The sequence below is a fragment of the Convolutriloba macropyga genome, chromosome 6, assembly GCF_964194025.1.
Source record: "Convolutriloba macropyga chromosome 6, txConMacr16.3, whole genome shotgun sequence".
NCBI classification, from domain to species: Eukaryota; Metazoa; Xenacoelomorpha; order Acoela; family Convolutidae; genus Convolutriloba; species Convolutriloba macropyga.
In genome coordinates, this window is record NC_134473.1 from 33722923 (window position 1) to 33746283 (window position 23361).

The 23361-nt window shown below is 37.4% G+C and overlaps 1 protein-coding gene across 3 annotated transcripts; it reads left to right on the forward strand.

Moving 5' to 3' along the window:
- The first annotated feature begins 9949 nt into the window (after positions 1-9949).
- LOC142341631 (protein Wnt-8a-like) lies at positions 9950-17219 on the forward strand. 3 transcript variants are annotated; one of them, XM_075392734.1, is made up of 3 exons: positions 9950-10009; positions 12241-12735; positions 16465-17219. In XM_075392734.1, the coding sequence occupies exons 1-3, from the start codon at positions 9987-9989 to the stop codon at positions 17015-17017; spliced, it is 1071 nt and encodes a 356-aa protein (XP_075248849.1). In that variant the 5' UTR covers positions 9950-9986; the 3' UTR covers positions 17018-17219. The 3 variants fall into 3 exon arrangements, 2 of the variants coding, with proteins under 2 accessions (XP_075248849.1, XP_075248848.1); XR_012759117.1 differs by lacking the exon at positions 9950-10009 and adding an exon at positions 14687-15846 and having other exon boundaries at positions 10888-12735; positions 16465-16586; XM_075392733.1 differs by lacking the exon at positions 9950-10009 and having other exon boundaries at positions 10900-12735.
- The last annotated feature ends 6142 nt before the right edge of the window (positions 17220-23361 follow it).

The window sequence follows — 23361 nt, forward strand, 5'->3', positions numbered from 1 at the left end:
AAAGCTTGTAGAACAAAACGTTACCTTGAAAGTCGACTTATCAAAAATCAAAAAGTATGCAGTTAACCAAATCAGTCCAACTAATGACCTCAACGTTCACTTAAAATTAATCATTAACTTAAAAGGACACGCGCAACAGAATCTCCCCTACCGGTCGCCCTATAAATGTGTATTTCACTAACAACGTTTATGAGCAGACACTTATTCTTGTTTTAAACGTCATGTTCTAAATGTTGGAGCTGAGCTTAAGGAATAACAAGCTTGCGTAGTTGGGGAAAATAGAAACAAAACACTTTCTGTTGTCTTAGTCATTTAATAGTTATAGTTATAGTTCTAGTTCTAGTTACAGTTTGTCACGTGAGAAAAAAAGAGAAAAAGGGGGAAATAACAAAAGCAACACACCCAACGCAACTTAGCAGCCGCAGAAAACGGCTTAAAGTATAACTCAGCAAAATATTGCAAAAACAAATTGTCTTGAGCAGTAAATAACGTGTTACTGTGTCTTGAACTAGAAATATTCCTGAGCAGTAAATTGTTACTGTGTCTTGTATTCGAAATATTATTCTTGAGCAGTAAATTCTGTTACTGTCTCTTGTATCTACGAATTCTTGGAGCTGAAATTCAACTGTTACAACCCCAACTTCTGGCATTCTCAACTTGTGAGTACAAAAAGCAAAAGCCAACTTAAGTTTAAATTTAAATGTTTTTGCACAAACAGATCTTAGACATATGTCTTTGTCTTTGATTTGTTTTTTCTATCGGATTGAACTGGTATACATAAAGAGATCCCGTATTGTGTGATCTGTAGCAATCCAGTTCAAATTGATAGTTGAAAAAACTAAGATTAGCCAATAGTTACGAACTGAATTTGTAATGCAACGGTAAGTACAGCAGAACGGATATACAGTTACAAAAGCGAACTGCATAAACGAAGTATCCGGACAGATTTTGTAACCACTCAGAACGAACTGGGCGGTGTAAAACTTTCTTTGTGAAACACAAGGAGAGCAGCTGTTACATTTGGTCCGCCGACCCGGACAGTGGAATAAACTGCTGTCCAACCCAACAGTCGAAGTGACGAAGTCATCGACGAACGAGAACAAAACTCAACAGGCAATCAAACGACGCAAAGCCAATTAGGCAAAGTGCATTAGAAGTTAAATAGCAAGGCTTAATTAAAGCAAATAAACAAAAGGTCGTGTAGAGATCCAAGCTGCAGTCCCAAAGTACAAACGCAGTGACTCCGTCACAGAGTCAAGACATTTTGCAGAGACAGATTAGCAACTCCAAAAAAAACAAATCGAAGCAAAAATTCAGGAGGGCCAGGAACTAATCAGAAACAACGATAGATCAAGCAAACTCAAGACCATCTATAAACAGGTGCTGAAACTTGACGACTCTCTTTGCATTCTTAACCGAAAGCGAGCAAATTTTCTTCGTGATTCTGAATTGTTTGAACGTTACGAAGCCGAACGACTAAAATTCTTACAAAAATTAAACGCAGACTGGTTACCATACATTCAGGGAGAAACAAACATGACGGATCAACAGAATCAAACCGCACAATTGACAAGCGATGCAGAACCAACTGCCGCTAAGTCTTCACAATTTGTTGTAGGAGTTTCTCAACAAACTGCTGAACGTGGAAACCCAAACAAAGACAACTATTCAAAGAGCTCCTCTGATAAACGAGCTAAAAAGCAGAAAAGCTTGCGGCTCTAGAGAAAGACTTTGCATCAAAATTGAGGTTGAAGAAAATTGAATTCGAATCGAAAAGAAAGGAGCTTGAAATGGAGATATGCAACTTTTTGAAGAAGAAGGAGCACTGAAACTGGAATACGAGAAAGAAGCTCTTGACGCAAGAGCACCAGAATCTGATGACAGTGCAACCCCTAGTATTCGAAGTAGATCACCATTCAACTGGAAAACCCCGAAGGATAAAGATGTTTCCGGTTGGCTCGATAACTCGGATAAATTCTCCAACTTGCACGATCATAGTTTCGAGCGTGCGAAAAGCAGGATCGACAACAATTATCCCAGCGTAAGCTTCAATCGCGAAGGTGTACTTAAATCACGGTCACCAACTGGAGAGCGTGCCAGCACAGCCCGGGAACAAGACAAATTTAAGCGTAATAAACCAAGTAGTAGTAGTCAGCTACCTAAGTTGAAGTTGAGTTCATTCGACGGAAACCCCCTAGAGTGGCCGGAGTGGTCGAATATGTTCAAAGCAACGGTTCACCATCGCAATATACCCAACTCAGAGAAAATGAGCCACTTGAAAACTTTGTTGACAGGTAAAGCAAAGTCAGCTATATCAGGAATGGGCTATTCGGGAGAATTCTATGCTCAAGCGTGGGAACTCCTGGGACGTAAGTTTGGGCGACCTTACCTAATTGTCGACGCTCAGCTTAACATGTTGCGCAACCTAGTTAATGTACTGAAGCAATACAACTATGAAGGCGATCTGCAATCAAGTTCAACACTGCAAGTGGCAATTGGAAAACTGCCCACAAACTTGAAAGAAAAGTGGTTCTTCTTCGTTGACGAGTGTCAAGAAGATAGACCGATCTCACTCTCCTTGAAAAATGGTTAGCTCGAATGGCTTTTGTCCATGAAGGAATGCCATCAACCAAGAGCGAACGAAAGGAAGATGATCGACCAAACGCTAACAAGGAAAAACGATTCTCAAAATCGTCAAATATTAGTGCGAGTTCGAATGCGAACGAAACGAAGCAAATGCAAAACAACAACTGCCCACTAGCGGATGGCACTCATAAAATATGGAACTGTCCAATATTTAAGAATATGAATGTCACCAATCGCTAAGCAGCAGTGAGAAAAGAACGTTTATGTTATGGATGTCTGGGGAAAGGGCATGCAATCAAAGATTGTAAAGTCCACCCGTGCGGCATAAATGGATGTACCAAAAAGCACAACAGACTGCTACACTCAGAAAACCAAATGGACGAAGGTAGTCACGCAGTTAATGTAAGCGCAGCAACAATCAACCAGAGTAACCAAGTTACCAGTTTTCTTCAAATAGTTCCTGTATCGGTTCAGAGTGGTGGTAACAGGCTGACTACCTATGCTTTCCTCGATAGTGGGTCAACAGTTTAATTCATCGATCAAAGTGTCAAGAATCAACTACAAGCCAAAGGCACGGACGTTACCTTGAACATAGCTGGCATACATGGGACGCAAGATTTGAGGACAGAGAAGGTTCCTATCACAATAAAGGGACTAACTTAAAAGGTGCATTCAGTTGAAGCGTTTGTACACCCATCAATCTCGTTGGGAAACACAACATATGATTACAAGGAACTGAAGAACAAATTCAGACACCTGAATGTTCTCACTAACAGAGCATTCAACTTGATGGAAGTAGGCATCATACTTGGACAGGATGCCTACGAAATCCAACGTCCATTGGACTATAAGATTGGAACACGAAGTGAGCCTTTTGCTGTCTTAACAGAATTAGGATGTGTAGTCAGTGGTCCCATGACAGGCAAAAATATCAAAATGTTTGTCATTTTGCCTTCACAGAAATTGTGAAAGTGGCAGAAAGTATCCAATCATGGTGGGACATAGAAACCTATGCTTCCAAAATAAATGTTGTAAGTCAATCAAAGAAAGAGCAGCAAGCTCAGAAACTTCTAGAGAGCACGACAAAGTTTACAGGCGAGAGGTACGAAGTGGGCATGCTCTGGAGTGAACCAGAACCCAATCTCCCAAACAACTACGGCTCGGCCCTTGGTCAGCTCTACTCACTGGAACGAAGATTTCAACGAGACCCAAACTTAAAAGAAATGTATCAACAGTCAATTGATACAGATGTTGAAAAAGGATTTGTGAAGATCCTTGGCAAATCGGAAGTCAAAGGCACTTTCGGATAGGAATGGTATTTGCCACACCATCCAGTACTAAACCCCAACAAACCGGGTAAAGTTCGCCGTGTTTGCAACGCTGCAGCAAAATACAAGGATATATGCCTAAATGACAAGTTGTTAGCCGGACCCGATCTACTACACGGATTGACCGGAACAATATTCAGATTTCGAGAAGGACCAATTGCCCTAACCGCAGATATTGAATCAATATTTTTGCAAGTGCAAGTTCCTGAACGGGATAAAAGCTGCTTGAGATTTTCGTGGCGACCAACAATGAACAAACCTGTGCAAATATACGAGTATCAAAGTCATGTTTTTGGAGCAAAGAGTTCACCAACATGTGCCAACTACGCTCTGAAGCGAGTAGCCATCGACAACGAGGACGAGTTCCCAATTGCAGCGAAAACAATCCAAAACAATTTCTACATGGACGATTTCATCAAGTCAGTCGAAACACCTGAGGAAGCGATCAAGGTTTTCAAACAACTGCAACCTCTTCTCTCAAAACATGGATTTGAACTGAAGAAGTGGATCACCAACAGCGACGTGGTAACCAACGCAATCCCAGAGGACTTAAGATCAATCAGCAAAACAAAGCAGGTTGAAGTAGAACCCAGCCAGGAAGGGTCATCAGTGCTTGGGCTTCAGTGGACGATTACCGATGATAGTCTACAGGTTTGTAGAGGTACAAGCAAAGAAGTTGAGACCCCAATCACCCAAAGGAAGATCTTATCTCTAGTTTCTTCAGTGTTTGATCCTCTTGGACTGTTTGCACCATTCAGTGTCCATATGGGACGACTCCTGAAGAGCATCTGGACCAAAAATGGACAACATTGGGACAACTCAGTAGAACCTAACAAAGAAGAAGAGTTTCTAAAGTGGAAGGCGCAGCTTCCAGAAGTAGCAGAAACCAGCATTGATAGAAGATACTTCAGCACAGCCAAGGACAAATGGGAACTTCATGTGTTTGCCGACGCATCTGAAGATACAATGTGCGCAGTGGCATACCTACGTTCAAAACCCAAAGAATACTCAGCAGACTTAGCATTTGTAATCGGAAAGTGCAGAGTCGCACCGATGCGACACCTTTCCATACCACGCTTAGAACTACAAGCAGCAGTGATGGCGGTGAGACTTAAAGAACAGATAGTGAAGGAACACGAATCGAAGATTCGGAGTTGCAACTTCCGGACAGACTCCACTACTGTTCTGCAATGGATTCACAGCACCCACCGTAAGCAACAGGTGTTTGTTGCAAACAGAGTAGCTGAGATTTTGGATACAACTAATGTTTCACAGTGGAATCATGTGAGTGGTATTAACAATCCAGCTGACATCGGGACACGAGCGATCAATGCTGACGAACTTAAGAGAAGCGAATGGCTCACTGGGCTGGCCTGGTTGAAGCAACGAGAGAACGAATGGCCTGAACAGTTGAATTTAACATTTGCTTCAGATGAACAAAACGACGAAATTGTCTTCTCAGCAAAGGTTGAAGAAAAGAAGCCGATGATTCAGTGGGAACGATTCAGCAATTACAATCGACTAGTAAATACAATGGCATACATACAGCGTGTATTCAAAAAACACAAACCGGCGACAAAAACACTAAGTGTTCAAGAAAGAGAGGATGCACAAGCAAGCATATTCAGACTACTACAGCAAGAACAGTTTACTGAAGAGATGAAATCTCTCAAGGCTGAATAGGAAATTCCAAAGAACAGCAAAATCCTCCAGTTTTCACCATTCATAGACTAGCAAGGACTTATTCGTGCTCAAGGCAGAATAGGTAAAAGTCATCTGAACTTCGAAACCAAGCACCCAATACTGTTACATTGGAAGCACCATGTAGTTGAATTATTCTTGCAAAATGAACATAAGAATAATCACCACCATTAGTGGCATCAACAGTGTTCTCGAATGTGGGCGTAGACTATTTTGGACCATTCACAGTAAAGATTGGTCGAAGAAACGAAAAGCGTTGGTGTTGTCTATTCACATGCCTTACTGTACGTGCGGTACATATAGAGATTGCACCAAAACTAGACACTGATTGTTGTCTGAACGCAATTATGCGATTCATTGCACGAAGAGGCAAACCGGTCAAAATGATTAGCGATAACGGGACAAACTTCGTTGGAGCTGAAAAAGAACTGGCAGAGTATATAGCAGCATGGAACAAGGTGCGAATTGAAGAACATCTGATTCAACAAGGTATCAGATGGAAGTTCAACCCACCTGCATCACCACACTTTGGAGGAGTGTGGGAAAGACTGGTTAGGAGTTGCAAGAAGGCAATGTACGCAGTGCTGGGCAATCGATCAATCACGGAGGACGTTCTGTCAACCACGATGTGTCTTGATGAACAGACGCTGAATGTTAGACCGCTGACACAAGTCAGTTCTGATGCTACCGATTTAGAAGCTATTACTCCAAACCATTTCCTACTTGGCACCAAGAACCTTTGTTTACCGTATCTATCAGGTGCAGAGCAATTTGTTGATCATACAAAGCTCTTCCGACAAACACAAGCTTACGCAGACCTCATCTGGGACAGATTCCGTAAAGAATACTTGCCAACGTTGAATAGTCGAAAGAAATGGCAGACCACAACGGACAGAAGTCTTCAGCAGGGTGATCTTGTGAGGTTAGTGGAAGACAGTGACAAACGTGGATATTACGATCTGGGTCGAATAATCGAAACCTTTGAAGGTTCCGACGGAGTGATTCGATCAGCGACAATCCGAACGAAATATGGATACTACAAGAGACCAGTAGTGAAGCTCGCTCCAGTGCTATCAATGGACGCAGATGTTTTCACGAAGGAAAACAGGGCCGGCGATGTTGGAGCTGAGCTTAAGGAATAACACGCTTGCGTAGTTGGGGAAAATAGAAACAAAACACTTTCTGTTGTCTTAGTCATTTAATAGTTATAGTTATAGTTCTAGTTCTAGTTACAGTTTGTCACGTGAGAAAAAAGAGAAAAAGGGGGAAATAACAAAAGCAACACACCGAACGCAACGTAGCAGCCGCAGAAAACGGCTTAAAGTATAACTCAGCAAAATATTGCAAAAACAAATTGTCTTGAGCAGTAAATAACGTGTTACTGTGTCTTGAACTAGAAATATTCCTGAGCAGTAAATTGTTACTGTGTCTTGTATTCAAAATATTATTCTTGAGCAGTAAATTCTGTTACTGTGTCTTGTATCTACGAATTCTTGGAGCTGAAATTCAACTGTTACAACCCCAACTTCTGGCATTCTCAACTTGTGAGTACAAAAAGCAAAAGCCAACTTAAGTTTAAATTTAAATATTTTTGCACAAACAGATCTTAGACATATATCTTTGTCTTCGATTTGTTTTTTCTATCGGATTGAACTGGTATACATAAAGAGATCCCGTATTGTGTGATCTGTAGCAATCCAGTTCAAATTGATAGTTGAAAAAACTAAGATTAGCCAATAGTTACGAACTGAATTTGTAATGCAACGGTAAGTACAGCAGAACGGATATACAGTTACAAAAGCGAACTGCATAAACGAAGTATCCGGACAGATTTTGTAACCACTCAGAACGAACTGGGCGGTGTAAAGCTTTCTTTGTGAAACACAAGGAGAGCAGCCGTTACACTAAACGTCATGTTCTATCCAATTCATGTTTTAAACGAACTGCTTTTTGTAGCGAGAAATCGATCCTAATTCCCATACCAAAAGCCCTACATTTATGCGTTGCGCTTCTGAGCCACCTTTTAAAGTATTACACAGCGCCCATAAAGGACATCGAAATCGCTGGCATAGTTACCAGGTTCACTTGAGCTGAGATCAACGATGACAGCATTTATCTTTTGGTGAGAAGAATCAATTTTAATGCCAGTTTTGCTCCCAAATCTCATCAAGAAAAGCTCTGTGTATAAACCAACCCTGACTCACTGGCATGGTAAGCTGAAATTTCCTATCGAGAATTGCCAGCACAAATACTCAGAGAAAGGTGGCCTCGTTGAACACCGAACAATATCAACCTATCATGTCGTTCCTCAATTCATCGCAGTGATGCTGGCCTTTTTTGTAAAGTATAAAAAACTGCAAACAAATCACTGAAAAAACTGCGGGAGACCAAACATATCAAAAGACATTCAACCTCGATAAACAAAACCTCGATGCGTAAATGCCACAAAAAATGCCCCCCTCCCCCCTCGACACTACCACGAACTCTTATACTTCTACAGCAAATCAATTTGAAGAAAAATTTAAGAAAGCTAGCTGTCAAGACTTCAAAACAACACGAACTAGAGACTGAAACCAAAGACGACAATGCAAACCTAATGAACCAATGTTGTGCTTTTATAAAGATCAGCATCTGCATATTCCACAGAGAAATCCAGAGAATTTTATAGTTTTGATTAATGTTACTACCTTTTAAAACCCAGATCATCGCACAAGTTAACGTTGATAATCAATTTTGATATCATTTTACTTTCTGTTCTATGTTAGAACGTAATTTAGTTTTTTTCTTCTCCTTTGTTTGCATGTTTTGGATTCTGAAAATGGCTCATCTAAAAATTCTTTTGCATAATTATTTCACAGACGCTCGTACGAGTTCGCTTGCTGAGTAGTATGACGTTTTACGACAATAAAGGCACCCCTTTCTTTATACAACAATTGTGATCAATGCTTTCAGTGACGTCAAAGCTGATCCTTGTATGACTAGCAACAAAATGTAAACCCGGATCACTGCTCATTTAGACGGGTGTGTCGTACATACCATAAAAAGTGCCAAAACTGTAAACAGTCTCGAAAAAGCATGAAATGTAGACGTAAGAAAAATGTTGGGAGCGAAGGGAGAGAGGTGATTGTTTGTGTTGTTGTTGTTGTTGTTGTTCGAATGAGGGAATTAATGAAGGAACAGGGGAGAGGGAATGTAGTTAATTTTACAATGGCAACCCAACCCTACCCGGCCCTTTTAAGCTTTGCAGTCTGTGCGATAATTGGAGTTAAATCCCGACTAACACAACACCGTTATTCCAAATGGCACCGGGCATTTTGCCCTTATACAACAGCTATAAAAGAATTCACGCATCTGGGTGAAAAAGGCGCGCCTAACTGCCTACTTCAAATTGACAACCAATTCCAAAAACTGGGCTTCTCAAGTTGTAAAATTACATGGGCCACTTTTTCCGCAACATTCGGAGTCGTTGTCGCGATTTTGATGACGGCAATCAATTGGAGTTCGAAATTTGAACTTGAGCTATTTTTGGTTTTACCCTGTTAGAGAAGTTTGTTGTTGACTTAATATATCGTTGGGGTTGTTGGCTGTTTTTACGATAATTAGGTTTCTTTGAAATGGCTGGTCTGATCAGCTAAATATGGACAATTTAATTAAACGCGGCGGTGGTTTTGAAGCGTAGCCGACCGGCCAACGGATTAGCTTTACCTTTTGAAATTGTGTTTGATTCAAGATTAAATAAATGCCGGTCTAGTGATAAATTAAAGTGACGGATGGATTTTAATTGGGCTGCAATTACAACCGTGTTGTAAAATGTATCAAAAGATATGACACGTAAGGTGCGTTAGCTCAGGTGGGACTTTCAATTATCGCTTTAAAGATACTTTTTATTCAATTTTCACGCAAATTCTTTTGTCACTTCAAAGCTCCATTGAAGTTTCGCCTGACAAATCACTCGTCATTTCATGTCATAACCATGTCTAGTTAGTAATACTTTTAACTAGTTATAACAACCATGCAAACTGGCAGTAAACATTTTTTGCGTTTTATTGATGTAATTCTTTATTATTTATTGAAAAAATTTTATTTGCTGTTTTAAATTGTCAAATTTACAGGCTTAGAACAACTCTGAGATAGTTATGTCTGAAAAACCATAAAAATGTCTTCGCGCAGACAATAAAAAATGTTTATAAGAGTAAAATTTAAATATTTGAAGCACTTAAATAGCAGTATTGTAATTTTAATGCAGCGGAAAATCAAAGCTCATTTTCCTCCAAATGACCGTTCGGCAACTGGAACACGGTTTATTTATTGGCCTGATCCGCCATTGGATTGGACTTTCAACCAGCTAGCCGAATTTCAGTTCAGATTAAAATGTGTCTAAATGTGATACACAGGTATAAATTTATCGAGGACATTTGTTTAATTTGTCTTAGTTATACTGGAGTCAAAACTCTTAATGGTCAGTTCCAATTATAATTTATAAGTAAAAAGAGTTCTAAAATTGTCGGCGGCGGCGGTGGCGATCAGAAATTGAAAGGCTAGAAAAAGAACAAAATGTGGTTTTTGTGTTGTTTGTTAAGTGCTTTCTCAGTCGTTATTGATTGCTGTGTTGTGTTGTGTTAAGAAGATATCTGAAAAGGCATTAAAGAATTATAAGATCACAGGTAATAACATTCTCTTGTTATGTTAGAGGTGTATGTTTACTCTCCTGACAAGACAAAACGAGTTTAGAATAAGTTGAGTGGCTTTTGTCAAAGAGGTACACGACGTATCGCTTTATAAAAGAAGAAAGTCTTTATTTCACTTTGGTTATGCTCAACTACCAAATACCCAACAGCCCCCCCCCCCCCCATCAGACAGAAATGCGAGCCTATTTTTAAACTATAAGCAAGATTTGGCTGAGTGAGGTTATATTGTTTGTTGTTTACGCGATAAAGACAGAAAGGAATAGTTGAAAAAGAGCAGGTCAAATTGAAGGAATAGAATGAAAGAGAGAAAGAGCTCGAGAGAGATAGTATCATAATCATAAATGATCATAACTCACTCTTAAAAGAATCATTAATGCGCGGGCACCTTTGATTCGCCACTTGACAAATTTATGTACCGCTGTTCTCTCTTCTCTCTTTTTATTCGTAATACAACCAACTGATTACAACCAACAATCAACTACAGCTCCAGTGTTAGATTGATAGATATTAGATAGTGAGAGAGAGAGAGAGAACGAGAGAGTGATAGATAGTTTGGATGGACAGCAGACAAGCGACAGGTAATTCTACAATATCAACAACAATAACAACAGCAGCAGCAGCAAATAAGAACAAACAAAAACAACAAAGTGCCAAATTCTGTGCTCTTTTTCGCTCCTTCTTTTCATTGGCCAATCAAAAGCGGCACACGCGCTCTTGTACTTGTTGGTCTGCTGCTAGTGTGCTATAGAGCGAATCGTTGGATTATCAAATTATCTTCTAGTTATAACAGCAAAGGTGGTTTGTTGGTGCTGCTAATATCACTGATTGTCGAACCTTGTTTATTGCTATGTATTTTGTCGTGTGTATGCTTGGCTGAAAGAGAAAAGAAAAGAAAAGAGAGACGCGAAATGACACCCAGCCGCTTCCGACTAATTTCACTTTTATCCCCTGTCATAAAATGCCCCCTGTTAACTTTCAACCCGTTACACCGCGGCCACAAATGAGAAAGAAAGCTAGATTGCAATCCCCGGCCCGAACTAACTTGCTACAATTCACTTATTGGTAATTACAGCCAACCAATAACCGCTACTCTTCTCATTCGCTTGTTCCCTCGCTTAATAATCTCAATCTCAAATATCTTCTACTTTTTCTCCTAAAAGTGACTTGATAGTCTTGGAACGGTTCTCTCCATTTGAAATCGAATTAAATCTCATTTATTTGCTACATAACATAGTACTACCCAAACATACACTCACTCGCTCACTCTTTTCTAAATCAACCACCCCACTTACCCCATATCACTTCTTGCCTATCCTCTGCTCAGCTTTGCTCCTAAACACCCCCCTTCCACTCTCTCTCTCTCTCTCTTCGTCATTATATGCCATTTCCTCTTCAAATTCAACACTTCCAGGAAAAGAAACAACCAACTGGACTGGTTTGTCCGGACTCCATTTCACAATCCTCTTTCCAAATAATACACGCCAAATTCCACTCACAAACTTACCCGCTTTCCAACACTTTTTTATAACGTTTACCCGAATAAATTTGCTAATTTATATCAATTAAAACACGCATTTCTTCGAGGAAACAATTGTCAAGTATTCGTTGTGCTCAGTTTGACCCACTTCTCAAAATTTCAAACTCAGCCGTGCCAAATTAAAAACTTGTCGAAAGTTGATTTCGCAAGCCCATAAACACTTTTGATCTCTATTTCAATTAAAATTTCTAAAAGACTTTCAACATTTGAACCTAAGTGGCAATTTTGAAAGTATTCTTGAAATTTTTTAAAGTTAAATTGAAACCTACAGTGTAAAAGCCAAGTCGTTTAGTTAGCAATTGGCAGTTTATAACTGGTGGTCGTTAAATTTGGTTATGAATTATCCAAAAATGGGTTGCTGTTCCCTTTTGCTTTCTGCTGGAATCTTGCTCTGTTTAAGTCCGGGGCTTAGCGACGCCTGGCGAAGAAAAACGATCAAAGAGCACACTAAAAATGTGACAGACTTCAACATTAAACAATTATTCCCAACAACCTGGGTCGACTCAATCCAGGACCAGTGTCAAGCTGTCTTCCATAAAGAACTGTTCCAGTGCAAAAATAACGTCTTCATAAATGTCCTTACACCTCAAAAACGTCACCGACTAAGCGCAACTCCAGAAGGGGGCTTCATCTTCGCATACGCAACATTTGCCTTCTTGTACCAGATGAAGAAATCGTGCATTGAAAATGACGAGTATAATTGTGGATGCAATGCCTGTAGATTGCACTATCCCAGTTCAGTTTGTGAAAAACTTATGGAAAGGACTCCTGCTGAGGCGTTCGGAGGTTGTGATTTGAAATCGAGGCACGCGTTGAGTATTTTGGACACATTTATGGAAAGCTACCTGGACGAAGTAGCCGAATTTGATGAGGAGTTGGCACTGCTCATTCAAAGGTAACTGGCGGGAATTGATTCCAAACCCTACCCTGGTAGAACATTTGATTAATATAGGTTGGGTAAGCAAGTCTGTAATAAAGATTCTTACAACAATATTTGTATATGCATTTATAATAAAGTACGTATATAAGTATATCAACCTTACCATTACAGGCCTTCCTAATCATACATCAAATTGAATTACCTCCCCTCCCCCAACCCCAAAAGAAGATGTACGGCTTTTCGAGGTATTTGCCAAAACTCCCCTGATGGCTTCTAATGCTTATCTTTGGAGGGGTTAGAAGTTCGGGTAAGTCATGGAGTCGGGGGGGGGGGGGGGGGGGGTGAAAAGCACACTTTGGTAATTGGCATGAGAACAATGGTCACTTTCAGTTAACATATAAAAGTTTTAAAATATCATACCATAACCAAGTTGCATGCAATTGCAATTATTGTCCAAAGAGCAGAAATTTGTATGGTCTCATACAAGTATGTATATGGGAATTACCTTAGAGATAACAACTTCGGAAAACTTATTCATGATAATTCATCCTCAAATTCTGGCTTATTTATTAACATTAACCTAACGCTAATGAAGTAACGTAAAGCTTTGAACAAGCTACTAATGATCACCTCACGAGCCAAATTTCGGGCAGAATCCGCAAATAAATACCACTGATGGATAAATCGAACGTTCAAACAATATGGATGAAACAATGCGAAGTACCACGGTAAAGCTTTTTGTCAACTCTAATCAGCTCGCTAAATTGCAGAGAAATTACAAATGGGAGGCTGAAATTCCGCAATCACTATTTCTCAAAACGTGAAGCCGAAATAGCGAAAGTTATTTACCAGTCTGACAAATATTTCATAATGAAAACCAACTGCTTTGCGATGCGATTCTTGCGTGATTCATACGATTATTGGCAACAGTGGAGAAACGGCTTGCTCTAATCACAGCTCACAATTTGGTCGATGCCTACTCTTATTTTGTTGATCAAGTTTTGTTTACTCAATTGATATTCGTGGTTCGGTTCTATTCTGCCCCCACCCCTTTTTTTATGGCCCACACTTATTACATATAAATTTTGAGTTGTTATAAAACATATTACTAAGTAAAAAAATAGCACGCACACGCACCTGGGGGTGCAAAAGTTACATAACCAATCAACATTGTAGGGGGGGGGGGGCAGAAATGATTTTGAGGTTCATCTGGTTTCCCTCGCAACTAACTAAGCTCTTGATAGCCTGTAAAATTTGTTTTGTCACGCTTGCCCGCAATCATAATTACTGTAACTATTTTCAATAGCTCGGACAAAAACCAACTGCCTGGCAGAGAAAATACTGACAAAGAAAAACAAACTAGTCTTTCAGAAAAAAATCAAGAATAAAAACAGATTAATTTCGCATGCAAATATGTACACTCACGTTCATTATCACACCGCTGTTAATTATAAAAGAACCCAGAACTGACACCCAATATATAGCAAGTTCTATATGCGATATGTTCCGGCAAACTAATATGCTTGAAAAAACAGCTGATGGTGACTCTTTTTTCTGAATTCTCTTGAGTCACCAGTCAGAAGTCATCGAACAATGTTATTTTTTTAATTTTAGATGTTTTCGTTTTACATTTCCGCCACTAAATTTTTGTTGATGGATTTAAGCATGAAACCAGTGTTTCGAATTTGCGCAAACATGTCATTGTTAGTTTGATTGAAACAAGAATACTATAACGTTGGGTTTCTTTAGCGAAAAAGCTTTCACCATTAGAAAAATGATTTTTATTTCTGATGATCTTTACAAAACTAAGAGTATGTTACACTTCACAGAAAATTTCTCAAGTAATTCCATGAGATTATTGTTTTTATTAAGAGTGCAAATTATAAAACAAAGGGCACAATCAATTCATAGGGGTCTCATCACTTCAGGCTAAATGATAAATCGCCCATTATTTATATTGTTACAGGAACATGATTGTGGGCAGGAAAGAAGCTCTCAGAATGATAAGAAAAATTGGGGAAATAGTGAGGGGAAAATACTGCGATTGTGACTCGCATTACTGTCCTGAACAAACACGCATATCTTGTCTCATGAATTATCTTTACAAGCAGGAAGGATATGTTGCCCACACTCTATTCGAACTTTACAAAGTCAGCGTTAGGGCTGAGCTCACAAACGACTCGTTATGGCTAGAGTCTTCAACTGGTGATATCATTCGGGAGAAGAATATAATTTACACTAAAGATTATGAACCAGATTGCGATAAGGAGGTTAAAGGCCGAGCTTGTTTGGATGCGAGTAATGGTTACAGTTACACACCACCCGCATTGAGTTCGAGCAAAATAATGCCCACTCTAACTTGCGATGATTTGTGTGGATTTTGTCAGTTGAGCCAGAATTATACGATACGTACCGAAGTCGAAACAACTGATTGCAACTGTAAAATGGTACCTGGTACTTTGACATTGGATTGCGAACAATGCAGCATTGTTGTACACAAATGCTTGCATGGAGCGTAACCACAGAGCCACTGTGCCATCCGTTTTCTGTTCTGCTATTTATTTCCGCTAAGAATTTGTTAATAAATTAGATTTTCTTAAAAAATTGTTATTTTTTTTATTTGTATAGTGAAAACTTGTATTGTCACTTATATATTGATTGCAGAATAGTTCTGCAAAGTAGATTTATATCACCTACAAATCCAAATTTCAAGCTTTACATTTACTACAATCAAAAAGCGTACAAAAATGGGATTTCTAGAAAGGTCTGCATTAGTTGTTTCAACAACTGCTGGAAATTACCCCATCAACATGAAAATGTTATACTTTTTGTTACGTTTATCTACCGATGACGCTGACTTATCTATAGACTCAACCTCTAGTTTATTTTTTAGCAAATATTGTTATCTGCTCTTGGTACCTGTGCGCGATCTTTATAAATTTTTGCTACCAATAGGAGCTTTTATTAATAACAACTGATTTGCAACTAAAACTGATTTGCATCTGGTTAGTCTCTACCGAATCATGATTTATTTGACCATTTTCAAATAGCTAGATGTCCACATTGTTACTTGCAGTGAAAAGCCAGCTGATGTTTCCGACGTTTAACACTGTAAAGTTTTTTCAGGTAAAATTTATTCAAATGAACTTCATTAACAAACGAACTTTGAACTAAATGGGTTCTGAGACCATTTTTTACGCAACAACGTTCTGCTTTTGGGAGAACTTGGGGGCAAGTTTTACTTGGGCAAGGGAATTAATTCTTCTTAAATTATAAAAAACTTAAGGACAAAGTTTTTATTGGTCATTGTTAATGACTCCAGAGTGTAATGATCAAAGTGTTAAGTAAGGAATATGAATAGAAACTTTTCATTGAAACTCGTGGCAAAGAGCTCGAAGTTGTTGATTGAAATAAGTTATTAAGCAAGAGAAAAGTACTGTTTTCGCTAAGAATGATATTATCACAGGAGTCAGATTTGAGAGCCGATAACAATGGAGCTTTTTCGTGTTTAATAACAAAAATCTTCGATTAACAACTTCTTATTTCGTTTCGTGAATTTCGTAAAAGACCATTTCCATATTAAATTTTAGCAGCAGCTATTTTAGATAAAAGGCTGATTCAACCAAATGCTTTTCCATGGTTATCAAGACTCAAAAGTTATCAAAAATAGGGGATAATAAAATTATTAGAGCGTTATTACGTATTATAGAACGCTAACTTACCCGTACCTTTTTTCTGTTACAGGAATATGATTGTGGGCAGAAAAGAGGCTCTGAAAATGATCAGGAAAATTGTGGATATATCGAGGGGCAAATACTGCGATTGTGCTTTGCATTACTGTCCTGAACAAACTCCCAGATCTTGTCTCATGAATTATCTTTACAAGCAGGAAGGATATGTTGCCCACACTCTATTCGAACTTTACAAAGTCAGTGTCAGGGCCGAACTCACAAACGACTCTTTATGGATCGAGCCTTCAGCTGGCGATATTATCCGGGAGAAGAATATAATTTACACCAAATCTTATGAGCCAGACTGTGATAAGGAGGTGAAAGGTCGAACTTGTTTGGAAACGCGTGATGGCTACAACTACACACCACCCGCATTGAGTTCTAACACATTAATGCCGACTTTAACTTGCGATGAACTGTGTGGATATTGTCAAAAAAGCCAGAACTATACGATACGTACCGAGGTCGAATCCACTGATTGTAACTGCAAAATGGACCCCGTGTTTTATGTTTTGAAGTGCGAAGTTTGCAGCATTGTTGTACACAAATGTCTCTACGACCTTTAATTACTCTCCCCATTTTTCCTCAATTTTGCTAATTAATTCCTCCTCTCTCCCAAATTGCTAATGAATTAGTTACTTAATTAAATTTATAATATTCTAGTTGCGTTTGTGGTGACTTGTATTATTAACTGTACATCATCTTAAGAATAGCTTTAATGCAAACAATTATCAAATACCAACAGCCAAATGTGAAGCTTTAAAATTATTTCACTTTAGAAACGCAAGTGGAGCTGATAATCAAGCGTTAAAAAATTAGAGTGTTTTTCTGAAAAAAAAACAACTCTCGGCTGCAAATAGGAACAGCCACCCCTTTCCCCAACTTGTATTAATAATGGGCGATCTCTGTTTAATTAATAGTAGTATGCAAACTAAAAGAACTGTTAGTTTGCTCATAAAAGTGAACTTTGTTCACAAGGAAACAATAAATACTGAATATATATAGCATGAATACTTAAAACTGCAAGCGCCAGATATTTTAAAGACAGTTAGTTATCGAGAGTTTTTATGACACTTTCTTCGCTAAGTTTCGGTTCAAAATTTCTAAATCTATTCAGCGAGAAACCCCTTATCCTTAAATAATGGGATAGCCTGATTAATCATTGCCCTCCTTTTGTATAAAAAAGAATAATTAATATGGGGGGTTGCCTCTCAGCTCTCATAAAATGCCGAGGGTTGTTCATATTCCAAACAAGACTCATAATTTGTGTCTCTGGCTGAGAATAACGATGCTAACAAAGTCATATCCAGACACATTTACGAGTCAGCGTCATAAATAGAATAGAGTAGAGTAGGACCGGGACTTGTGAAACGATTTCGGATCTATTCTCTCTACCCCCCCCCCCCCTCTTCTACGTGAACTTGCTTTTACAAAGCTTAATAACGCGAGATATTCTAACACACAACTAGAAATAAGGGTTCAGAGGGCGGGGGGGGCAACCGATGGGGGAGCGGTGTCGGAAAGAATGAGTCGGCGATTTCAAATGATTTCGAGCCTTGTTGGCCAGACACACTTGTGTTGGGTGAAATAGAGTGATGTTTATTATTGTAAGAATTACTGCAGTAGATTTGTCTGCGCGGCTGCCGCCAGCTCGTTCTAGTTTTATTGTTTCATTCGTTCACCAAATTTATACTGTTGTTTTTTCCCTAGTTTCTTCTATTTACCCGAATGATAAATAAAGAGTATTTTTCTAAACCTCTTTCCCATAACTATCCCAGACACCTTGTAACAAGGAGACTAAACTGTGAAAAGCTACAAACAGCGGGGAGTCCGCACTTAAACCTCAGTCACCTCTGATTCGTCACAATCGCAGCCAATCAGAGCGGAGGTTGTAAAAATTACTGCAAATGGCGTGTAGAGAAATAAAAATTACAAAACCAGTGACACAAGTATAGGGGTTCCAAATAATTCTACTGCAGCTTTTCTTGCAGGGTTAAATTTCTCAAAATTTTTTTCTGAGATCTACAGGCTGTATTGGTTATCTTTTTTTTTGCAAATTTTGTCAGAATTTGTTAAGGTGAACTAACCCTGAAAAAACTCAAACAGATAGTAGCGTGCTCGAATTATGTTCTGATTTTATATGTGAAAGATACCTTTTCCTTCGAAAAGGTTTTCAAAATTGAAGCACAAATTTTGTTCTTTTAATGGAAAATTATAGCCTTATTTTTCATAAGAACGAATAAACTCGTCAACGAAATACTTGTCAATAACAGAAAACTGATTTTATATTAGCTTTGTTGCCAAATTGGAAGACATGAAAATCGGCAGACACACAAAAAATGAGCAGTTTAACCGATAATTCACATTAAATGAGTTAGTTTACTAATTCTCATGGAATTATGGGTCCATTTTCGTGGCAGTGTGTGAACGCACATCAAAATTAATGTATGACCAAACTATAGTGAATTTTTGACCAATCAGAATTGACGAGCAATCAAAACTGAACTGTCTGTTGAAATGTCCTTTTTTTTCTATGTCGGCTATACCTGTCACCCAATATTCAATGAACCATTTTTCTATGATCGTGAACTGAACCATTTTTCTCTGAACGTTTTAACCAACAAAAATACTACTTAAGGGTTTGCGAAAACAAGACGTGCATAAATAAAGAACTCCAATTGGCCAATCAGGGCCAAGAAAATTCCCTTGTCTAATTTGATCAACGAACCGAGAAAAAAAATCTCACTTATTTTTTCCAACTTAAATATTGAATGTAAACACCAACTAAGTATGCTTGAGAATCGCAATTAAAGAACTGCCACACTGCAAAGATGGTCTCGTGTTCAAAAGACATAACAAGCCCACCACACGGATCTGGCATTGTCTTGGTACGTCAAAAAAGAAACATATTCCATTGAATAATATGTTGTTTACCTACTACCCTCCATGAAAATGAGGGGCTATGAAAATTACACAAACCAGACAGGTTTTTGAGTCAATTTAGCCCATATTTTGCAGAGAGATACAAAAGTTTCAGCGCAAAAAAGCATCGAGAGAGTGAATCAAATGTTCGATTTCCAATTTCAGTCAAAAAATTTTCAATACTTTAATTTAATGGACTTCATAGAAACAAGTCTGAAAACTTTTCGAAATCGCCTGGGTCACCGATCATACAACTTTCTTTGACTTCACACTAAGTCATATATATATATATATATATATATATATATATATATATATATATATATGATTCTTAGTAATTATACTAGGACATATATGTTTCTTAGTAATCATACTGGGTCGTATATATTTTGTATGATTTCTTAGTAGTGATACAAAGACCATATATGATTTCTTGGAAACAATACAGGAAGCTTTCAATAAAACTGAAAGCCAAAAAACTGTATAAGTTTCAATTTCAGTAGAAATAAAAAAAATTACAAGTTTATACCAAAATTTCCCATATAATGTAGTCAGAGGACATTTAAACTTAATATTTGGTATATGCATTCCTTATTTGTCTTTTTGGGCGCGCTAAAACAATAAATTTGTATTTTGTCCCTATTTAGAAATTGAATGAAATATCAGATGGAGACAAAAACTTTTGATTAGTCGAATAATAAGAGCCTTTATAGATTTAAACTGTCTTCAGAGAATATGAAATTTTCAGTCTTAGAGATGGACTTAATCTCTCATTCAGCACCCAAATTTGCAATAAAAATGTATTTCAAGGTATCTCATTTTTGAGCAAACTTACAAGGATCATATATGATTTTTTTTGTTTCATGCTAGGATCGTACTAGTAAATCAATTATGAACAGTATAAAATCATATATATGATCCTATAGTATGAAATCAAAGATATTATGAAATCATATAGTATAAAATCAAAGAAACTGTAACCCGGGATTTCACGTTCCAAGGTCACGTAAGTGTTCAAAATATACAAAATTAAATACGGTCGTGGTAAAATTTAAAGCTGGATACAAAAACTTAACCCTCAAAGTCGCTCAAAAAACATTTAAATTGAGTGAAAATCGTCTGTAAGGGACAAACAGTTCAAAACAATCTGAAAACGAACTTGAGAGACTTTTTATTTCTTTTCACCAAAATTATTTGTTCTGCTGCAAAGTAATTTTAAGGAAGAGAAATCAAAAAGGGTGTTCCGTGTTTCGGAGTCTGCTAATAGTAGAACGTCAGAATTAAAGCTTAATTGCATATTATAACACAATTTAATTCATATGGAAAGAATTGAACAAAAGCTTTTGGAAGAATATTTTTAACATTATTTCAAAGAAATTTAAGAACTTTTTCAATCTCTGCAAAAGCTTTTTGTGGCACCTGATTTGTTCTGTTCCGACCCCAGTTTTGTGTAGAAATCACTCACGACTCTCGTGGAGAGTTGTGTGTGGTTTCATTAGTCGGCGTAGAGCTTTGAATTGAATTTAAAAGTTTTATATTCAATTCAATATTGACTTCACCTTTTCTCTATTTAATTCCGAAGAGTCATTAAGGTTTAAAATTTTATCATCTGACATTTGACGTATTTTTATTCAAATGTTCTTTAATTTGCGCCATTTAACTCTCTTCATATTTTGCGTAATTTTCGCTATAATTTTTACAAATTTTGCTAAAAAATAAAAAAAATTGTTAAGGGTGGCGTTATTGGTTGTAGGTGTGAAGAAAAATGGCAGTGGGCCCACTTCGTTAGCACAGTTTGTTCAGAATGGAAAAAAGTACAGACTTAGTAACTGCTGACACAATCTGAGCATAATCAGATGAGGGCTGTTGGTCATGTTGCTTCCTATATGAGTGCTCTGGAACAAAAACTGGCCTGTTTTTTGCTATTTTAGATCGTTAATTACAAAATTGCGGTATTTTTGTTGATATATTAAAACTTTCTGCCAAATTATTTATTTAACATCTAGAGCCAATATTTGTTTCTAATGAACGCGCAGCAAAAGGGAGGCTTGTTTCCGTCTAATCATTTATGTTAATTTTAGAAAATCAGAATTTTTTCTGGAGCGCTATTTTTTCCATAATCTCATTTTTTTGTTTTTATGTTTATAACAGACAAGTAAAATTTCATGCCATAGTTCAATTAATTCAAGATCGCAAAATCATTCAAATGAAGCCGAAGAGTTCATTTAATGCTAATGTTTTATGGCTTTGAAAACTTTCCCCAAAAATTCTAAATGAGTTCTTGAGTTTTGCTTGCTTTTGTTGTCCTTTTTCTAGTTTTATGCCTTTTTTTATTATTTGATACTCGGTTTGGTTTTCTACAGTTGTTTAGTTGAAAATATAATGCCTTCACTTGATACCTAGTGGCTTTTTTGACTTTGAAATTATCGGTGCGTTACTGAATTTATAGCCTAATCCCATCAATGATTGGTTCCATATTCGTTTTTGCGAAACGAAAAATTGAATCTGAGAGGGTTTATGTTTTCACTTATTGTTTTATGACCTTGATACTACGAGATTTCTTACAATATGTGTTACTTTTGTATATTTGACTAATTTCGTAGTTCTTATTTGGTGTCCTGTCGCAGTGGCGGGTCCTCTGGGTGTTGAGGAGAAGCTTGAATGAGCATGTATAACTTTATTATCCAACAGCTCTTGGTTTTTAAGGGCTTTGAAACTTTTTGGCAAAATTTGTCTAAAATTATGATTTTGTCTGACTTTGTTGTTCAATTTCAAGACGGGTGACATATTCTGAATGATGAATTGCCTCAGTAGTTAGCTATAGAGGTATGACTGAATCTATTTAGTGCTTTCAAATGGTAGCTGTTGGTTATTGTAACATTGAATTCATTTATTTTCAACTCCATTGATTTTTTTTGTTTTTCTTCTATTTTCTTACTTTGTAACATTTTCTCGGTACCAATTTTTTGAAGCTGTTATTTTTTGTTATCTGATTTCTGCTTTAACGATTGGTAATGTAAATTTTTTGTTAAAAAATATTTGTATCTTTTTCTGAGTTTTGACACTTAAAAAATTTGTGATTTTATAACTCAAACACTATTTTTGTGAAATGTTTGTCAATTTTTGAGTTCTGCCTTTTTGTGGTTTTTATATTCAGAAAATTTGGTATTAACAATTACAGTTCTTACCGGATTCCGGAAGAGTTACATGCCACTACGTACTTTTGAAAAAAAAATAGATGATGCATTTTTGCTGTTACTGTTCTTGTCGTAGTTTCATTTTGCTGTATTTCTTGTCTTGTAGTCTCTATAGAGGCAAGTTCAATCGGCTTTGGAATACGGCATTAAGGAAATCCGTTAGTGGATCTGGTTGTTAACAATTTTTAGAACTCATACTACAATGGTTTTTTATTCAACTATAGAGCGCAAAGCAGTTCAGGAGAAGCTTAGTATCATCTTATTTACTACTTTACTAATGATTTGATTTCGCAATACAAAAAAAAATGCTTGGGCCTGTTTGGAAGTCTTTGCAGACATTAAATAACGAGAGCTAGGCAGCCAGATCTAACAAGGATGTCTTCCTTGGTTTCAGATGAAGTTGGTCCTTCAGATAGCATTTTGATACAACAGATTAATTGACAAAATTTCATATCAATGTGGTTATCTACTATTTTTCTTTGCACTAATCTCATAAAAAAAGATACTGAAAGCAAGCAAAGCAGTCTTTTTAATTTCATCAACAATGTACGATGTGTTGTTGAAGGGAGTGACAATATTTCGCGAGCATTCTACATTTTGTACAACTATTTCCCATGATTGAGTATAATTACTCAAAACGGGGAAAGAAGTTATAAAAGTACTATCGAAAAGTTAAAATTTTGTAACTAGAGTTAACGGATGATAATCAAAAATTTAATTAGTTTCAAACTTTATTGCTCGAAATTTTTTACCAATTACCTGTTTAATAAGTTTCAAACTTTATTGCTCGA

Bases quoted from the DNA above. Each gene is read 5' to 3' on its own strand.
- LOC142341631 (XM_075392733.1), top strand. From the start codon at position 12,176: ATGAATTATCCAAAAATGGGTTGCTGTTCCCTTTTGCTTTCTGCTGGA. The intron at 12,736-16,464 runs GTAACTGGCGGG...TTTCTGTTACAG, and splicing joins TTGGCACTGCTCATTCAAAG to GAATATGATTGTGGGCAGAA.